This window comes from Zonotrichia leucophrys, chromosome 2 (genome assembly GCF_028769735.1).
Source record: "Zonotrichia leucophrys gambelii isolate GWCS_2022_RI chromosome 2, RI_Zleu_2.0, whole genome shotgun sequence".
NCBI lineage: Eukaryota > Metazoa > Chordata > Aves > Passeriformes > Passerellidae > Zonotrichia > Zonotrichia leucophrys.
Genome location: NC_088171.1, coordinates 45,894,658 through 45,914,691, shown reverse-complemented (window position 1 = coordinate 45,914,691; position 20,034 = coordinate 45,894,658). Strand labels below are relative to the sequence as shown.

Sequence of the window (20,034 nt, the reverse complement as noted above, 5' to 3'; positions counted from 1 at the left end):
TGCTCTTGACAGGACATTTCTAATCTTGACAAGACTGATTTGCACAGGTATTAAAATATTCTTTCATCCTTTCATAAGAAAAAAATATAAGACTTGAAAAAAAAAATCTGCTTGGACATTTTGATTCAATATTAAAGGGTGGTATAAATGTTAGGTAAAGAAAGTACCAACATTTATATGGGAAAATGCACAACAGAAACATAAGAGTTATTTTAACTATGGACTGACAAAGTCTCCTTCTTAGCTAGAGTACATTCTTTTTCTTTTCAACCTACCTACATTTCCCTTTCATAGAAGTAAATAGTAATGAACTGCAAGTCCTACGCTGTCTATTAAAAGCATCTTAAATTTAATAAATTACCTACACCTTTTACCCTAGCTGTCAAACTGAGTAGATATAGTATAGTCGTAAAAAGAAAAGAAAGAAGAAAATGTCAGATCTGGACAGTCATTGCCTTAATTTACAACAATATTGTGTGGAATTGATCTATTACCTGTGGCAGATTCTCAATCTATTTCAAGCTGTATCCAGAAGTTTCCCTGCTGTTTTGAGAGTCCAGAAGTGAAAATTACAGCATATTCAAAAAAGAAGGTATTTTATACCTTAAGTAGTAGAGTGGCAATGTACAGATTTCCAACATTTCTACATCTTTGATCTATTAATATGATTGTCTGCAAGTATTCGTGGAAATTAAAATATCTCTGTAATTCTGCAAACCCTCACAGTGTTAAAAGCTGTCTATGTCTCAAGCACAATGGAAATTTTATTTTAGTTCATTTTCTTATGAGTACACATACATCATGTAATGTGGGCAAATAATGGCAAAGCAATCTGACTTTCCTCTGAGAAAAGCACTCTCACCAGGTTGAGAAAGTATGCCATGGTTTTAGTGCCACTAACCAGAATAGAATCTAGAGCAGTATTCAAGCACTCGTCTTTAAAAGGGTATATGAAAAAAAACCCAAAAAACTGCCTGCTTTCTCTGAACATCTTGACTCAAACTGAGTCATGAAGTAATGAGGACTGAAGAGAAATCTGACTGCCAGGCTATGGATGTGGCATTAATGCTGTCCAGAATGTAAGGAGGAAAAACAACACATAACAAACAAACAAACAACGAAAAACCAAGAACAAACAAAAGAAAAACCCCAAATCAACAACTACATATTGCAACTCCTCTAGGGAAAAATAGAAGACAGAAGTGTAACATTTTGCCAGGTGGATATAATGCAAAATTGACTCTTTATGAAAACTCTTATCTTTTCTGTAACTGCTGGAGGAAGAGCTCTTAGTAGATGAGTAGTCAAATCAGTCATGAACTCAAAAGGAGATTCAGTTTACTTTGGAATCAATTCAAGGTCCCAAAGGGATAAAATCAGAAACAAACAGAAGCAATTAACTTATAAATCAGGTACGTTTACTAACAAATCAAAACCAGACATAAAAATACTTTTAACAAGCTTTGGAATTTGTTTGTTTGAGAGCTGGGTGTTATTTTTAAGGAAAAAAATGTTATTACTTCTCTCAGTCTGTCAAGACAGTCATATGATCATATGAGCTTAGTAGCAGATGTTCATGAATACATCTGATTTCTACCCCAGCCCTTAAGTCTGAAGTTTTTTAATCACAGGAAGGATCAGGTAAAAATATTTGCCTCTAACAGCAGAGACTCTGTTTTCAGTTTTGTCCAAGGCAAGCAAAGAAAAAGATTGCTTAGGAGCCCAAAAAACAAAGATTTCTCCCTTGAAAACTCAAGTCAGTGGTAACCAACTGAAGCTGGTTTACATCTAAAAATGCAAACTAAAACTGGAAATCAATCCCCATAGAAAAAGGGTTAGCAGGACCATCCAAGGAAGTGGTACTTTTCTTTTTTTTTCCTCCTCTCTTCCTTGTTTTTACTCTATTCATAAATTGATTTGAAGTTACTCTAAGCCATCTTCTTCCTTCTATCCACTTTTTCAGATAGGCCTTCTATCCACTTTTTTAGAAGCTTTGCTGATGACACTCAAAGACAAATGCCCATTGATAAAATATACATGTAGAATATTTTAGATTGATTATTTCTACATAGAATATCTCATATTTTAAAAAAATTAAAGAGGATTTTCCACAAATTTTCTTTGAAATTAATTCCCTTTGGGTATTGCAAATTATTTCATTCTGCTCAGTGAAGATGCAAACTAGACAAAACAACAGTTCTTCTCTAAAGAATTATTTTTTACATGTGATTCATACTAAAATAACTTTTTTCCCTCCCAGATGATAGCTAAAGGGTCTGGTACTTAGAAGAAAAGCTAGGACTACAACTCATATACAAGAGATCTTGCCTAACACTAAGCCTGGTTTGAGTGTCTTTTAATGCAGTAATAAGAGGGCAGCAGGAAATTAGGCTTTGCAGCTACTACCAGTGTGCAATTTCTATCACAAAAACATGCTGTAGCCTAATAATGTCAATCAAGCAAGTGCTTTAGAGGAAAAGGTTGGATTCTTTTCTTTGGTTCCTAGCCTATGATAGAACCAATTCACAAGTGCAAGACAAATGGAGGTGGAAGAAGGGCTCTCTTTCAGGTTAATTCTTTAAGGTATGCACTTTGTTGTAAGAACTAAACAGTTCAGCGTGCAAATTGTACAACAACTTCCATAGACACAATTCTTTCTTAGTGTAAAAGAAAATTAAAGTACCAAAAATACATTAAAACCAAATTCTCAGCTATGTCTACTAAAAAAAATCTAATTTAAAAAGAAAGGAACTTACGGCATGCCACAAAGAATTGCAATATTATATGATGTGACTCTGCAAACATCACATAAACAATATCAGAATAATGTCAGAAAATATTTAGGGCCTTAAATATTGTTGCTTGTCTTCCAAAGCTAATGGAAAAAATAATTTGTTTCATGTGGAAAAAATAATTTTTTTCCATGTGGCCTCTCTTGCTCATGGACAGAATGTCAACTGCACATTTCTTTTTCTGTTTGTATTTGATGCTTCTGCTGATACTGTAGCAATGTAAGGAAAACAAATATTTCATGCCTTCCACAGGAAAAAAAATGTTCCTGCTAGGTTATTTTAACTACAGAAACTCTATTCCATCTAGTTCACCCAGCCTTTCATACCCCAAATGTATCTTCAGTGTATATGACAAATATGACATATATACATATCACTTCCAGAGACATAAATATTTATTTGCAGAAGGAAAGGGTCCTAGAGGCACAGATCATCATCCCAAAAATAACAGAATTGTAGAAAAAACTAAAAACGACACAGCACTTTTACTGTCATAAGAACTAAACTGAAAATAACTACAAACATATCTACTGGCAGCACCACTGACATCATATTAATGGAAAAATGTACTACTTCACCCATCAAAGAAAATAGAGTAAATTTAATGGACTATGAAAACAGTGTCAATTAAATATCTTTTAGAACGGTAGAGTCTTAGCTTCAGTCAGGCAATTAACATAAGAAAATTGCAAAAAGTGATTTAATCCTGCAATCAGCAATGTATGTTTTCTCCTTCCTAGGTGAAAATTTCCTTGTTTTCTACTACCAGCCTGCTTTGGACTTTAAACATAAAGCAACCCAATTAACTGGATTGATAAAAATATTTTTTGAGAGAGGAAAAAGAAGGATCTTCAGTTATGATAAAAGGTCTTAATATTTTCTCCAATAATCCAGAATTGCCATGCTTGATATATTCACTGTTAATTTAATTATATTTCCATTTTATGTTTATTAATTCAGAAGGACTTTTCTCAAACACACCATGAGTTTCTGTTAATTTACCTGGTAAATGTCAATTTTTCATTTGTTTTCCTTCCACGTGCCCCAGGCAAGCACGCAAGTTATAATTCAACGAACCAGGTTGTTGAAAATAAATTGAATAAATTTATTATATAGGTTGAAAGTTTACTAGAAGTCATTCAAAAATCTTAAATGAAACTCCTCTGACTGTTATGAAAGTTTTAAGTGACAATCCAGATTATGTCAGAAAGATAACTGTAAAGTTTTAATCAAGTTACAAAATATGTGTGTACATATGAACATGTGTAAATACTCATACACATTGTCCTACAGATTTTATCTCCTGACTACAGATTTTTTTAATTTGGGTGGTTTTTGTTCTGTGCTGGTTTTTTTTTTCCATATAAGACATATCAGATCCAAACAAGGAAAGGGCCCTTGGAGAAAACAAGGATACACTAAAATTATAATAATTTTTGAGAAGACTTATAAAGTCATTTGACAATAAGACAACCTAAAACTAAATAGGTGTGGAATAAATGGCTGAATCAAACCATTTTTATTTGAAATCACTACAATATGAGCAGACATGACAGGCATAGAAACAGGAGTTATCAGAGAGGTTAAGCTAGGAAATTGACTTAAAATTGGCATTCTGTAAGAATTTGAATGACAACAAACTGTAGACCTTGAGCAATGTAGACACAATGAGCTGGCTAGAGTATATATAAGAGTAATAGGTCATAAAACTACACCTGTAATAATATAGCTGCTTTCCAGCTGTGGAAAACAAGCACTAAATTGTACTTTAATAAAAGGTCAGAAATTAAAAGGCTCAAATTAAATGGAGTTTCAGTTTGGATGAAAACAGAAATCTGGATATTCCACCACTTTGACAAAGCAATCAAAGCTAGTTTTATGAAGACTTTCTGATAAGCTGTCATCCTTCATGGGCTATGCAATTTATTAATTTGTCTGTGAAATACATTAAACCAAAGGTTTGCAAAGAAGCTTGCAGTATGAAGGCTGCACCAGGTTGTCTGAACCCTTTAAACACTCAGCAGAACAGTGGATCGAGGTCTGTTAAAAAACAAGCACAACTGCCTAGGCCATAGGGTGAGATTGATATTCCCATTTAGCAAATTTGGGAAAGGCAAGGAAAAGAACTAGATTTTGCCACCAAAAAGGCCAGACATAGAACAACTCCAGGGTGCTGTCCTTCCAGACAGAGAAGGACACGGCTCCCTGACATGGAGGCAAACTGTTAAGTTGCTGTACCCTCTTCTCAGTAAAATAACAGACTGAGTCTGAAATGTCACATCAGAATGGCTGCATCCTAGGTGGCAGAGGGCCAGTATATTCACAGAAAGGAAAGGACAATAGCTTCTGTTAATAAATACACCAAATTAGATACACATCAAAAAAAGCCTTCCTAACTATGGAAGAATTTTTTTTTCCTGTAAGATGAAGAACAGAATCCTGGAAAGAATGGGGTTTTTTCACTGAATTTTAATAACCAGTTTCAAAATCTAAATACAAAAATAAAACTTTAAAGTTCAGGTGTTTTCCTAAGATAACTAGCAATAAATAAGAGGAAATTATGTTTCAGATTTAAAAGGGCAATTCTATGGGGGAAAAATTATATTAGGTCAGGAAAAAACATATGACCTATTAAAATCTCTTATTGCAGCTGCACAATAGAAGAAATTGCACATAAAATGTCTTCATCTGCAGTTATACAAGAGACCAATTTCCCTACAGTATTCTAAGATCAGTGTAATTTTTTTCTAATCAATGCAATATACTTCTTAAAAATACTTAACCGGAAATAGATCAACTGCAATTGAATTTACAGATATAAATATTCATTTATTCTAATTTTTTCTAATATGACCTACATACTCGAATGCATCAGCAGAATAAAGATAGTACACAGTTCCCTGCTTCTCTAGTCTGTAAAACGGTAGTTTACTTGCATTTTATTTTGTGTTTTAGTGACCTCTGGTGGTTATATTCAAAGGAAACTGCTGTTCCCTGCTTGCTTGAAAAAAACCCAAACTTTAAAAAAACCCAAAACATTAATTTTTCAAAGGCAAATAAATTAAAGGCTTTTCACATGCATTACATGCAAGTTTACTTTAGCCTGTAAAATAAGGTTGAGACTTCTTGTCTTTCCTAAAGTTTTTCTGTCTCTTTAGGGATTAATGTTACTACTATTTAGAAAACCATTTTTACAACAACAACAAAAATGTAATGGTACTGATTCAACCTCAAGGATAGAGGAACTATCCTTAAATAAATGTCTAAGTGAGTAGAAGGCAGTAGGGGGTAGAAATAAAGAGTTAGCTTTTTAATATGTAAGGGCCAGCAGAGGCAACCTGCACGAGTCTCTACCAGCTCCTGTGCTACTTTGAAAGTACAAAAGAAATCACAAGTGATGACTGTATAATGAGGTAACAAAAAAAAATCTGTAAAGGGGCCATGACTGAGTGATAACAACCAGAAAGAAAGCTTGATGTAAATAGCACAGCACATATATGGGGCAAAAATAATTCCTAAATCACATGTTCACAAGATCTCAATTGACTTTTCACACTTGGGAACAAATTTAGGAGCTAAAGGAGATCACTTCTATTTAACAGGTCAAAAAATTAAACAGTTCTTAAATCAAATTAGAAGGTACTAGGAATGGAAGAGGAAGGAAAACACAAAAAACCATACCAAGAGACAGATCTCCTATACAGATCTCCTATATCTTCAGAGTGTAACAAATGGATCACAGGGTGTCATTTTAGATTATGTTGTTCAGCTCAAGACGCTTGATACTGACATTTCCTAAATCACAACTGCCACCAATAAACTTCACCTGGAGCATCAGATGGCTCATATGAGAGGATAAATTACAGCATTATATTTAATTCTGTATATAATGCTGATAGAAAGGTTGGCTTTGTGGTGGGCTTTTTTAAGCATCATACAATATAAAATAGCTGACAGTTAACAAGAATGTTCAACCAACCCACAGATTCCTCTGAGGGGAGCAGAGGGGAGTACATCTCTAGATGAGAAATTCCTAAATGACTCCTTCCTGTTTTTCCTATAAATGAACTATTGAGTTTTGTGCACTGCCTACAGTTATTTGATTTTACATTATATATGCAAAAATAAATTTTAATACATGAAGACATTAGAATTCAATGGTTTTTTCCTCATTCTAATTTTGTGTAAGAACTAAAATATTTTTTTAGTTCAGAGACATTACTTAGAGAGAAAAAAATTTGGAATGAATGTCATTATATAAAGCACAGTAGATGCATTTTTAACTCAGACCTTTAAATTTTTTTAGAACTCCTTATTTTCTCACTGAATATATATAAAAAGTAATTTTAATTAACATAAGAATGGGGCAGAAAGGTAAAACTAAAGTTAATTTTCCATTCTAGTCCTTCAGTTTAAATGTCACTGGTCTTGGACTTGGTTCTTGACGTATACGGATACTTCTAAAAATGCTAAATTTCATTTGTGAATGACTTGTATGTTCAAATAAACAAAAGCACTGGAAATATTTTGAGCAAAATAGTATTACAGGTCAATGCATAACTGTGGCAGCAGCTCTCTGGCCACAGAGAGCAATGCACAACTTTCCCAGGCATTGTCCTGGGGAAGGCTGTGAGAAGATCAGATAAAAGAATAATAAACAATTGTTATCTTCACTTGCTGCACCTGTTGGAGTTTTGTTTATGGAGATTTGTTTATCAAAGGGTGGTTTCTTAATTGGCCAATGGTGATGGTGTTTAGATGGAAGGACTAATTGGGTCCACCTGTACTGCATCTGTAAGGGCAATGGGTTTCTTAATAAGTATAGAATAATAAAGTGATTGATCAGCCTGCTGGCAATCATGGAGTCAATGCTAATCATTACCCAGCTGGGGGCCTGTGGCAACATATAACAACTTCTGTCTATTGCTTTTAAACACAAATGCTGACTCAGATATGTGTTTTCTGATGGAAAGTAGGAAGCTAGGGAAATATGTTTAGCTATTGCTGTGTTTAGCTATTGCTAAACATATTACTGCTAGCCACCTGAACAAACACCTGAAGCCAAAAGCCATAGGGACATCTCAAAATTACTTTTGAGAATTTTAACTTTAAAAAGTTCAATATCAGAAAAAAACCTGCCACATAAAAGAGCATACATTGTGACCTGGAATTCAATTGATGTGAAACTGTCAGTATTGAAAGACTTTTACCAAACTGCAGTGATTAACTATAAGGACTTTTGTCCCACTTTGGAACTTCACAAAACAAACAGCAAACACTAGGTAACAACAATAACATTTTGAGTTCTGCTTTCACTACAGAATGGCAACGTTAACAGCAAGATAATCACAGTCATTTCTAATATTCATTAAGAAGAAACCAGAGGTACCTAAACCAGCAAAAACTTCCTTAGCTGCAATTCCAAAAGAGTCAGGTATTAACCACTAATCGTATTTTCCTACACCAGATCTGCACAGCATGCAGGCCTATTTATGGCTTGTGTTTAGCAGTTGGGTCTTACATTCAAACACTCACTAAACTGAAGTTCTGGCTTCACCTCATGAAGAGGAAATGATGTCATATTCACACTTGAAACAGACATTAAATAGCACACACTGTCAAGATTTCACAATCTGTGTGCATGTGTCACATGTGAGAAAAGGACAGTAAGACACTTAATCTAATCAGTCTCCTGTTTAAGTCAGCTACTGACCATGTAATATCAAACAAGAACTAAAAATGCTTTTCTTCTCCAAAGAAAATTGCTTCCCCTTCATTAGACACATTCTTCAAGAACTGTGAGAAACCTCAAATTGGTCCCATCTCAATAAATTCTTTTTTGAAAAAAATTCTCTAAGAATCAGTCGTACTATTTTATACTATTTACAGTAATTACATTTCAGGATAACAAAATGTGTCAACAGTTTCTTCTTCCACATGCACAAAAGTATGACTGTGACTACTTGATTTTATGAAAAGAACAGAAAAATGCTAGTTTTATCATTGGTGGTCACAGGTTAGTAAAGATCAGAACTACAACTACATAGAATAAACTGGTAAATTGATACATTTAATTAATTGATCATATTAAACTTTACACATATGAGTTAAAAATAAAGCAGGGGTCAAAACAAAGAATGCTGTGAAAGCTTCTGATATGACTAGTAAAAGCATGAAAAAACTCCCAGCTGGAAAAAAAAAAAAAAAAAGAAAGTTACCTCAGAAACAGGTACATTTTCTTCAAGTTCAGATGTGTGTAATGCCAGTAAACCAATCACTCGAGCAATGTTAGCACGTCTGTGTATCAAATAAATATTTTGTAGGTGTAGGAAATATATTTTAAAAATACTACAAAATCAATTATATCTTGTTTATATTCTACACAGGTTGCTAAGGGCAGAAAAATTTGGCGTCCTATTTACAGCTCAGATCTTCTTATTTCTCTTTTCTTTGTATCAACAAAGATTGATACAAAGATTTCAGTGTTTCAGACCAATTTAGCAGTAAATATATGTATAAAGACATTTCTTTCCTCTAGCTCTGAAGTGTGAAAGTTCTTTAGTTTGTTAGGATTACTAATAGTCATGCTCATGTTCAGTTTTTATATAATACAGAAAACTCCTGCAGATAATTTAGACTTTTCAGGATAGCTGACAAAAGAGAAATTAAATCTGCATCAGCAAATCAGTTTTTAATGTTTCATTTAAAGAAAAAATTGGAACAATAAAATCAACTTTTATGAAAGAAACAGCAGAGGGCACTATCACATTGAACTATTCATGACAGGTTTAGGAGGGGGAGAGTTGCCATTATAGTTATTTTACTGTATTGTGGCATGGAGTTATTTTATTTAGTGATTTTAAGTAACTCTCTTTGATGCACTAAGTTCTATGTTATCTACATAAAATTTTAGAGTTTTTCTATAATCTTTGGTCCTGTAGAATTAACATATTAATTCAATATGAAAAAATTCCACTTTATATCATCATACTTCCAGTCAGATACCACAGCAGTCTGACAGGCCAAAAATCTCCTCAAATAACCTGTTAACAAATACCTTTAATAAAATTCATCAACAAGTCTGTATTTGAAAATTAATTTAAAATATTTGTTACTTACACATCCCAGTTGGCAGCTGCACGCAATTGCTGTATCAATATAGGAAACTATAGTTTAAAGAAGACAAATAAACATCAGTGAATTTCAATGATCTGATAGTTCCAAATGATAAACAAGAAATCAAAATATCAGTAATTTCATAAAAATGTGTTTGGATAACATTTGCTAAGAGAATTATCACAGACAAATACTGCAGATATTGTGCAAACCCTGATTAAAGAAATAAAAAAGCCTGAATAGAAAAATATGAATATTTTTCTATATTTTTGCCTTAAACTAAACTACTAAGCATATAGCTGAACGTCAGAATTCTCTTTCATTCTGAATAACACTATTTAGAGAAAAAAGGTCTGATTCTTTCACCTACAGGCATAGAGATAATCATATAGTATTATAAAACAAATATTAAATAATTCTGTATCAAAATAGTTGGCAACTACCAGAATAATGAATGTTAACATATATAATCAGCCATTTAGGAACCAAACTGCATAATTACTAACTAATTTCTAAAATGTTCTGTTAATTGGCTATTCAGTTACTGGATTATTGTTCCCCTTGCTCCAAATTCTCCAGTGATAATAGAATACACCTTCCAGCAATTCTGTTTCTGGTTTTCACAAGAATGTTATGGCATAAGACCTAACACTGCTTCCAACCTAAATGCTCTTCATCCAGTTTTTTGGTAGTGCTATTCTGCCTTTAGTATCCTACATCCAACAGTAACACATCTCAGCTTTTAACTTAGGTCCCTTATTACAAATGTAGGAGAGCAAAGTAATTTACTTCCTATTAAATAAAAAGAAAAGTGCTCATCTTAAGATAGCTTCTGTAATGTTTTTATATAATGGGGGGGAAAATAAGTCTGTTTCTCTTCTGCACATGCAAGACTTGAAGGAATATGTTAAATCACCATAGAGCATATTAATAAAACTGTTTGTCTGGTAGAAAATTGTTTTTGAAAAATGTGAAACACCAAAACAGATTCTTCAGAGAGCATGCTCACTCTTTGAAGGCCTGTTTACTGACAGTTTTACTGCCTGTTCTTTAGAAAGCTTTCTTGCTATTCTTTACAGACATATTACCAAACAAATTAATTTAATAATTCATACATGAACACTTTACAGTATCATCTGCCACTTAATGATTTACAAAGACTAACTTTTCATCATGAATTATTTTACACTCTTCTTAAAAGTTAATTTTTACCCCAACATTTTCCCTAACACGACAAAACTATAAGTAAATCTAAGACAACTAATTAGTTTTACTCAGCTCTTTTAAAAAGCCTAACATTGAATTTAATAATTTTTGTTGTTTTTTTACTTTAATCAGCATCATATTTTTGCCAGTAGACCATTGATTTTTTTCAAGTATAACTAAAAGCAGCTAATTTTTGATACAATGGCAAATATGTAAACTATGTTGATTCCTTCAAAGCTTTATTACTTACCAGCTGAGAGCTAATTAGCCTGTTTGCAATCTCCTTGTGGACAACCAAAGTGCACAGATAGTACAGTAAGTTCAGTTTAGAACGTGCTGCTCCTGTATTCTTCTCGCTGGATTCAAGCATGGAACACACTCTTTTCACAAAGTTATTCCAGTCCACGTCTTTCATAGATGACAACTTCTCAACTAACCATGAGAGGAAAACAAACATTTAAAGATAATGGATTTTTAATGTAGCTTTAACACACTGTTAAGTAAGATCACCATGAATAACTAAGTTCCAAAGTTTGAATCTAATCGTAATTTTAAGACTTCAAATAGTAAAGAAGCATGTTAGAATTCATGTCTGAAGACAAGAGAAATTAAACAGGAAGCAAGAAGAGAAACAAAGGATAAAAATTCAGCAACAGAAGCCTCAAAATATTTTTGAAAGTGCAAGCCTGCTAAGTCCTTCATTTAAGGGAACATTTATTGGCATTATATTTAGGAAAGGTCGCAGTTGTCCTTCATCATTACTAATTCTTAATAAGTAAGTGCAGTTTCCTGTAAGTGAATTTGAGACAAAACCTAACAAAAATCAGTGAAATCTGTTCACAATAAATAAACTGAAAACATGTATAATCACTCCGACAGGTAGGTATCCACCTAGCTAAGCCTCAGCAAATCAGGACATGGATGACTTCCAAAAGAGCAACAGAGAAATCAAGTCACATGGACAATGAACATATATCCTGTGGTTCAATTCATTGACTGCTGCACATGAATTGAGATTTTTTAAGACTTTCTTATCAGTCTAAACAGTTAATTTCAATCTAGAAGCCATATATTCCCTCTGCTTTGGTAGTTATTAATTAATAACTTACAAGCCACCTGATATGCTCTAGTATAGACTATTTAAAAGCATGTTTTCTGTCTTCTAGCCCAATTTACACCTAAGTAATGACACCTTTTAATGCAGGCAAATATACATTGGTAGAGGTGAAAACAGGTTTGGCTTTCAGGTACTCATTGAATTTTTTCCATTTTATCTTTAATCATTACTGATGAGCAGCATCAAATTCAGTATCTTCAAAAACAATCAAAAAGTTGTCCAGAAGAAAGCTACAACTCTGAAAGCATTAGAACCATAAAAAGCACTGTCTCATAATAAATAAATACTGACAAGAGTTAGATATATCAGAACATCAGTGTTATAACAACTTAAATGTAATATGAAACATAATATTTCCCTTATGCACTGGAATCTGATAATTTTTGGATTCATCAAATTAAAAATATTTTTTATTACAGTCTTGACTGGGAGATTGAGTTGTTTTCTTTCCAAACATAAAATTTCTTCTACAAATTAACTCTTCAAAATACATTCTTTGTAGAAAGGAAAGATGAACTCTTATGCCTAGGAAGAGGTGCTATGTGAATTCTAGAAGGACTACATATCTGCCTGATATCCCTCTTCAAGCACAGTCCAGTATTTTCCTTAAAATGACTACAGCAAATGTTTCATAGGAATAATTGTTACACTCATGACAATGAACTGACTTTAGTTTTCAGAAATATTTCTAGACATTGAAAATTAACAACAAAAAGACAAACCCCAAACAACTTCACATTATCTTTTGGGACATGAGTGCCATAACATTTCATGACTAAAGGTAGGACTGGCAAGGCTGCCTAGTATTGTAGCTGATCAACAATGCACATTTTAAGATCTTGTTGCCCCTTGCTTGCCTGCATTTGTCAAATTGTAACAACAATTTGTCAATTGTTGAGTATTTCAGTTTAAATCTCTCAGTTGAAAGAAAATATGCTGGTTTTCCCACACTAAACACTGATGACTGCCTCATGGCAAAAGTTTTGAGCACAGGCTTGTAACTCAAGAAACAGAAGAGAAAGGAATATAATTTAAGCGTTTGTACTTGCAAAAGCTACTCAAAATTGGTCTAGCTAAAAACACAGCATACACAACAACACTTTCAGAATAATTAAGAGTTCTGAAACTGCGACCATGTATCATCTACAAGGGGAGGTTACAGGTCTTGCAATAATGAGTTACAGCAGCACATGCAGAACTTGTTGGAATATTCAGCAGATCCATACCTGAATATGCTGGTATGTGTAAAGCTTTTGGGTCAAATCTAACTGGTACTTGCTTCATTATCTGGAAAAAAAACCAAACACATTACAACTAGTTTTAATGCATTCCTAGAAAATCTCTAAGTAGTTGAACGTGCGAATACAAAGATGCAAAAGTTGTACAGGATGGGTGTACATGCTACTGCTCATTGCTGAGGAATTTTCCATTGTTTTCTGGTATGTATTTCTCCCAAGCAAATATCTGAGATTTAACTCTATGTTTTTTATATCATTATATTGCTAGTATTTCCATTTAATTAATTTTTAAAATGGGATTACTAAATCACAGGATTTTTTCAGTTTACATTTTTTTCTTGGTTGTATGCAGAAAAAACCTGCATTTGGGTTTCAAAAGCTACTGAGAGGAACTATGCAGGTGACAGCTCACAAAATGTTTTAGCAATTCATTGCTGTACAGTAAATACATGTATGTACTAGACCACCCCTGAATATAAAAAGTCATATTATCAACAGCTAATCATTCATAAGGTATAGAGATTTTTATCCCTGCAAAACCATCATTTTCTTGTAGATCACAAAATTGGATGACTGCTCAGTAGCTGAGCATTTGAGTGTGATTTTCAGTAAATAAAGAAGTTTTAAAAAGGCAACTGTGTAATGGAATTTAGCCTTTGACAGAAGAAGTCTCTTTAAGTAGAGAGCTATTTTCTTAAAAAAGGTCTTCAATTCCACAGATCTGCAGAACACAGGGAAATTTTACAATTTAAGCTGACATTTCAGCTTTTAAAATTCTGCCAGCATCTAGCAAATCCCTTTCCAGGAGATTAAATTGCAAGCTCTTTAGATTTGCCAGGTGTCAGTGTCATCCTTAAGTCTGAAAAGCAGACTACAGAGTCATCATCAAGCAGGCAGTGACTGATTACATGTCCCTGGAACTTAGCAGGCTATTTTGCCTTAATTCTGAGTCTGGCATTGCATGGTAAGGAGATTAGTCTACATGTGCACATCAGAATGTGCACCTACCCCTAATCTCATCTCTTATACTTGTAGTAAGAAGAGAAGCAGTGAAGGACTAAGGCTTTGTGTCAGTCTTGAGACATAACTGAGAAATAAACAGCGATAGCATTCAAACATATAATTAACTTTCAAAGTCTCCGCTAGGAAGGATGTGTCTCACCCCAAACATATTAAAAGAGTATTATTTTCTAGCCATGTAAGATTTTTAGGTTTTGAAAGTGTTAAGAAATCCATTAAAACAAACCAAAATAATTGTTAATACTAAAGCAATACAGCAATTAAAAGCTGTAAGACATTCCTAATGAGTTTACATGCTCACTTCCAGGGAAAAATCATCTTGCATTTCCCATATCAATAATTTACTGAGTAAAGTTGCTAAGACTGCTTAATTTTTTCTGGCACAGAAACAAAAGGAAGAATAAAGGGGCTCTTGCCTATCATTCTTTCTACCAATACATCTGCCTATAAATGCACGTTACATTGTCATTGCAGTGCAGAGCACTGATTCTTTTTTGATTTGCTCTTCATAGTCAAACTTAAGTGTGAATTCCCTGCTCAGGAGACTCATTACACACTGTTAGCACGTTAGAATCCATACAACAGAAATAAGATGGACATTTACTGCAACCTCAGGTTTTCTTTAAGAGGGAAAATAAATTTATGTTGAATAGAAACATTATCACACTAAAAAGTAACAAATTTATTCTGTAAATGGCTAACTCCTAATCTAGAAGGCTTCATAGATGGCTTTGTTTTGAGTATAACAAACCAAAGTTTTGTGTTCATTTAAGTAACAGATATCAAGGCAAGTTATCAGAAAACAAATCTACAAAAGCACTGAACACAGCATTTAGCAGCTTCTATTTATTGTAAGATATTATTTAATACTATTATTCAATCCCAAAATAACTCATTCCTCCAAATAAGCAACACAATGGGATTATAAAGACTGCCAAAAAGCTGTATGAAATCTTGCCAGAAAACTGGGTGGAACTACTTTAAAATAAGAACTATAAAATACAGGAAAGGAGTTTCACCCTGATTAAAAATTTATCTGCAAAAATAGTTTCAACCACAAGTTCCTGAATCATATATTTTGTTTTGCTATACCTTTGGATTGTCAATGATTGGTGTCACGGTAAGATCAGATTCAGTGTAAATGAGCTCTTTCAATTTTGACTCCATATCCTGCTGACTTGAGCACACATTTTCAGCCTAGAAGAAGAACAGAAAATCTGTTTTGCACCCAAAAAGAGTTAATCATGTTTATTCACAAAATATTTCACTTCAACATTATACCAAGAAGTCTGACCATGGAAACATGTTCTAATTTGCTTTTTATTTACATAATAGCAGATAGAACCAACTACAAATTATAGTAAAACAAACGTATTGAAAGAAAAAGCGTTAGGTCAAAATGCAGATTGAGAACAAAGAAGACAACTTGTCTTTTATGCACTAGGGCAAAAAAAAAAGAAGACTAAGAATCTTTCTTAACTCCTACATAGAAGTTCTGTAAGTATTTTTTTCAAACAACTTGCACACTTAATTATGGAAGGATGCAAAAGAAAGTTTACTTTGCCACAGACTTCAGGCTAGTATTCTAACTAGAGATAGCACCACCCCTCAATATAAACTTTACTCACTTTTTTCAACCATGAATCTCCTTGTGAAGAATTTTTGATTGAGACAGTAGTAGCATCACATATTTCTACTGCAGAGTTAGTTCTAGGGGTGGGACGAGAACTTCAGCAAAAGAAAGAAAAAAATAATTAAAAACCAATAGAGACTACAGAATAGGCTTCATTGCAAACTACTTTTTTGTTGCTCTTTTGGAACTTTCATGTCAGCAAACTTTCAAAGCTGATTAACATAACTTACACTATGTTCTGCCTGATCCATTAACTAAGCATGACTTTTCTGTCTTTAAATGTGTTCTGACAAGGTTGGGATTTCTTTGCTGGTTAGAAAAGGGAAGATGGCATTTTGTTGTAGTTATCAAATGAATGTAATTTGATTATTTTCTCAGCCAAAATGACTCCAAACTGGAGGCTAAACCATTCTTATCTTAACTCCTAATAAAAGAAACACACAAAGCAAATTAACTTGATAAAAAATTGCAATTTATTTTATGTCATTCTCTTATCACACACACAAGTTTTGGCTAAGTAATGGAAATTAAAAACTTCCTAATTTTTGTATATCAATTTGTGTATCATTTTGGGAACTGGGTTTACCTTTTGCTTTTCCTTTTTAAAATCCTGTCAGCTAATTAGAAAATGAAGAAAGGAGAGACTAGAATACTGCCAAGGTGCAATTGTCATAATGCTTCTAGTGAACTTGGAGTTTATAGTACACAATAAATTAAACCATTTTAAATCAACTTTAGAATTATCATGATTAGCAGGCCAGGAAACTAGTTAAATCAACAGCTTTGAATGAACATGTTTTCTTGATTAGCAGAAAGTAATAGACACATTAAGTTGCAAATCAGATTTATTAGAAAAAACAACTGAATTAAAAATACAAATAGCAAACAAAATTAAAGACACTCAGGAAATCAGTGATCAAATGATTAACATAACCGTTTTCATCTTCCATCTATTTTCAACAGAAATTTAAATTTAAAGGACATGATGAAGGAATGGCAAAATATTACCTACATAAAAACATATTAAATATTCGGTAAACATATGACATTTATGGTAAAAAAAATGTATCAGGATGTGCTTGGAATTTTAGTTCCTAAACAAAAAAAAATCCATGATTTCTAGCTAGGAAGCTGGACAAATTATTCCAAACATGTAGATTTGTTAAATATATTTTTTTCAATCAACTCAACTAATTTGCTTTCATATATGTTTGAGATACAGATTCAATTCTCAGATAGTTTCTCAGTTTAAAACAAGACAAGAGATTGCTGAATTAAACTAGTTAAAATGAATGAGATCTATTCCATTTGCACAAGCAGAAGAAGCCACTGCTGTTAAAAGCTTCTTAACTGCTTAAGCAGATAATTAAATTCTGATGCCAAGTGCCAGGTAAGCAAGTTTCTTTCACTTCAATGTTTTAATACTTTACTCAACACCACATACACTGCTTTCAGAAGTTATATCATTGATGCAAAGAGAATTTCAGAACAGATTTTTTTAGCTGTTTGCATTAAATTTCAAATTTTGTATTTAACGTACTTTTAAATAAATTACATTGCTAAAAAGATAATATTTGCATTCCCATTGTAGCCTTTTGTTTGAGCAGCTTGCTAAATCAAATGCTACTTGAAATTACTAATAACATATGTTTAACTGTGATGGTAAAAATTTTAAGTGAGATGAGAATTAATACTTTAATAAAACCAACTAAAATAACTTCTGTACACAGTATGATGTACAAAAGCCCTATTTCAGGTTATGCAAGAAGCTTAAAAGAATATTTTCAAACTGGAATATTTCTGCTTGATGTGGACAAGAAAAATATTTCACTAGACAATCTTCTTGGCTTGAAAGCTAGTACAAAGTTTCAGAATCAGGCCTCAAGTATAACAAATCATTGTTAAATTAATCACTATCTTTTAATTTAATACACATGTAGTACTTAATAGACTCTTACCAATACCTTGCAAAGAAAAGCTACAGGAAGAATTTATTAACAGATCATACACTGAATGCTTATTCTTATGTATTTAAAGCAATCATATTCCAAGAGAGAGAAGAAAAAGAGAAAGAGAGAGGGAAAGAGAGAGAGAGATCTAAACAAATTTTAGCTTTCTGTTTAGACAGACAGTTAAATAATCAAAAGTTTACTTTCAAAAGTGAGAGTAATAAAGTCATATAAGCTTTCACTACACACACTGTTTTCACAGCTCTTCAAATGTATTTTATTATTTATTAACTGGTAATAGAAAATTTAAAAGGCAACACAGACACAGCGTTACAGTCATAATAATAAAATGTTTGAAGAGACAAAAACCTATACCAAACATACAAGATTACAAGGTTTTCATACCTGAGAAGAAATATGGATTCGTTTGATTCACCATCAGCTGCACTTTTGGGCCGCAATTCAGTCTGAGTTTCTACCGAAAAGAGAACATGAACTTGCAATCAGAGGTTAAAATCAAATAATACATAGGGAGTAAGTATGTTGGTAGGATTGATAAAATAGCTAAAAATAACATAATGAGCAATATTACCTATTTTGAAAGAATTGCTTGATGATTTAAGACCTGCCCTTGAGGATGACAGGTTATCTAGATTTTCATGATCATCCACAGACTCTTTGGCACTAGAAGAAACTGGTAACTCTGTGTCTTCTTTGCTGTTTAATAAATTATATTAATTACAGATTTTTAAAAAAGAGGATTGATTATATAAAAAAATTGATTATATCCATTATCTGTTGCAATTGTTAGCATACAGTTTAGCAGTCATTCTCTAGAACAATACACTCTTTAAATATGTGTTGCACATACTTTTTATATTGGTAATGGCAATGATGAAAAATAAGTTTACAGCAAGTAATTTGGAGAATATTAAAAATTCTATCATTAGAACTTTAATGAAAGACACTAAAAAAGTTAAATTATTACCCCATGATACAAGAGATACTAAAGAAGTACTAAAAGCATTATAGACATTTTAAACTTCACAGGAAAAAGTCACAAGAAATCTCTCTCCTAATGAATAATGAAGTCTGTAGTTGAGATTAAAACCACGTTTTTGTGTGTGTAATCCTTTACTGTCACACCTGAATGCAATTTTATTGGTTTTGGTTGTTTGGGCATTTTTTAACATATCCTTATATTATTTACATGGAACTGGGTCATAAAACCTTAATGAAGGCTTTCCAGGATATCAAATATTAATCCAATCCACGCTGAGAAGAAAATAGATACATAGGCCTCACAGCTGGAAAAGAGAGAGTATTGAGTTCCTTTTGCATGTCAAACCAATGCTTTACATTTGTCATATTTGTCAGATAGTGCATTCATCAGCACATATTTTAGAGGCCTTAGAATAACCTCAAGAGTATGGCCAAATAGCCCAATATTTTGAAGGAGATTAAGGCTCCTCTGGTTCTCTAGAAATTCCCCAAAATCAGCACTATCAGGATGTTGATGGATGTCTTGCTGAAATATTGAATAAAATCTTAGTTTACAGTATAAAATTTAAATATTAATATTTTTTTTGCAGGTGAAAGCAGTAATAAAATTAGAAGACAAAGAGCTGTATCTCAGACTATAAGAAACATTAATAACAAAAATACTGCAGCACTGGTACCAGAAATAGGTATTAAAAAACATAAGAGAAAATTTTGAAGTAGGTAAAACAAAAAACACTCAGCATTCTAAAACTATTTTGACATTAGACCTCCAGATTGGAACCTGAAGTATCTTTCAAACATTTATAACAAAGTAACATAAAAAAAATACTAAACGTCCTAATTCAAAATTAGAAACAAAAAAAAGCAGCAAGGCAACAGAAGTCTAGAAGAAAACTAACTTTTTTAACACAGAAAACCATTTGCACAACACGTTTGGGCATTTCTGCATATGTAGCAGTGC

General features: G+C 32.8%; 1 protein-coding gene across 5 annotated transcripts in view; it reads right to left on the bottom strand.

The window, feature by feature from the left end:
• ULK4 (unc-51 like kinase 4) overlaps positions 1–20,034 on the bottom strand; it is a 211,559-nt gene that overhangs the window by 179,207 nt on the left and 12,318 nt on the right. For all 5 annotated transcript variants that reach the window (XR_010439137.1, XM_064704836.1, XM_064704838.1 and 2 more), the window contains exons 10-17: positions 18,664–18,788; positions 18,477–18,546; positions 16,118–16,217; positions 15,582–15,686; positions 13,458–13,518; positions 11,365–11,546; positions 9,912–9,958; positions 9,011–9,089 (exon numbers count right to left, since the gene is read on the bottom strand). Coding sequence is in view for 4 of the 5 variants with exons in the window: in XM_064704836.1 (XP_064560906.1) it covers positions 9,011–9,089; positions 9,912–9,958; positions 11,365–11,546; positions 13,458–13,518; positions 15,582–15,686; positions 16,118–16,217; positions 18,477–18,546; positions 18,664–18,788 (769 nt within the window). In the remaining variant the exon portion in view is untranslated. The remainder of the gene's footprint in view (positions 1–9,010; positions 9,090–9,911; positions 9,959–11,364; positions 11,547–13,457; positions 13,519–15,581; positions 15,687–16,117; positions 16,218–18,476; positions 18,547–18,663; positions 18,789–20,034) is intronic.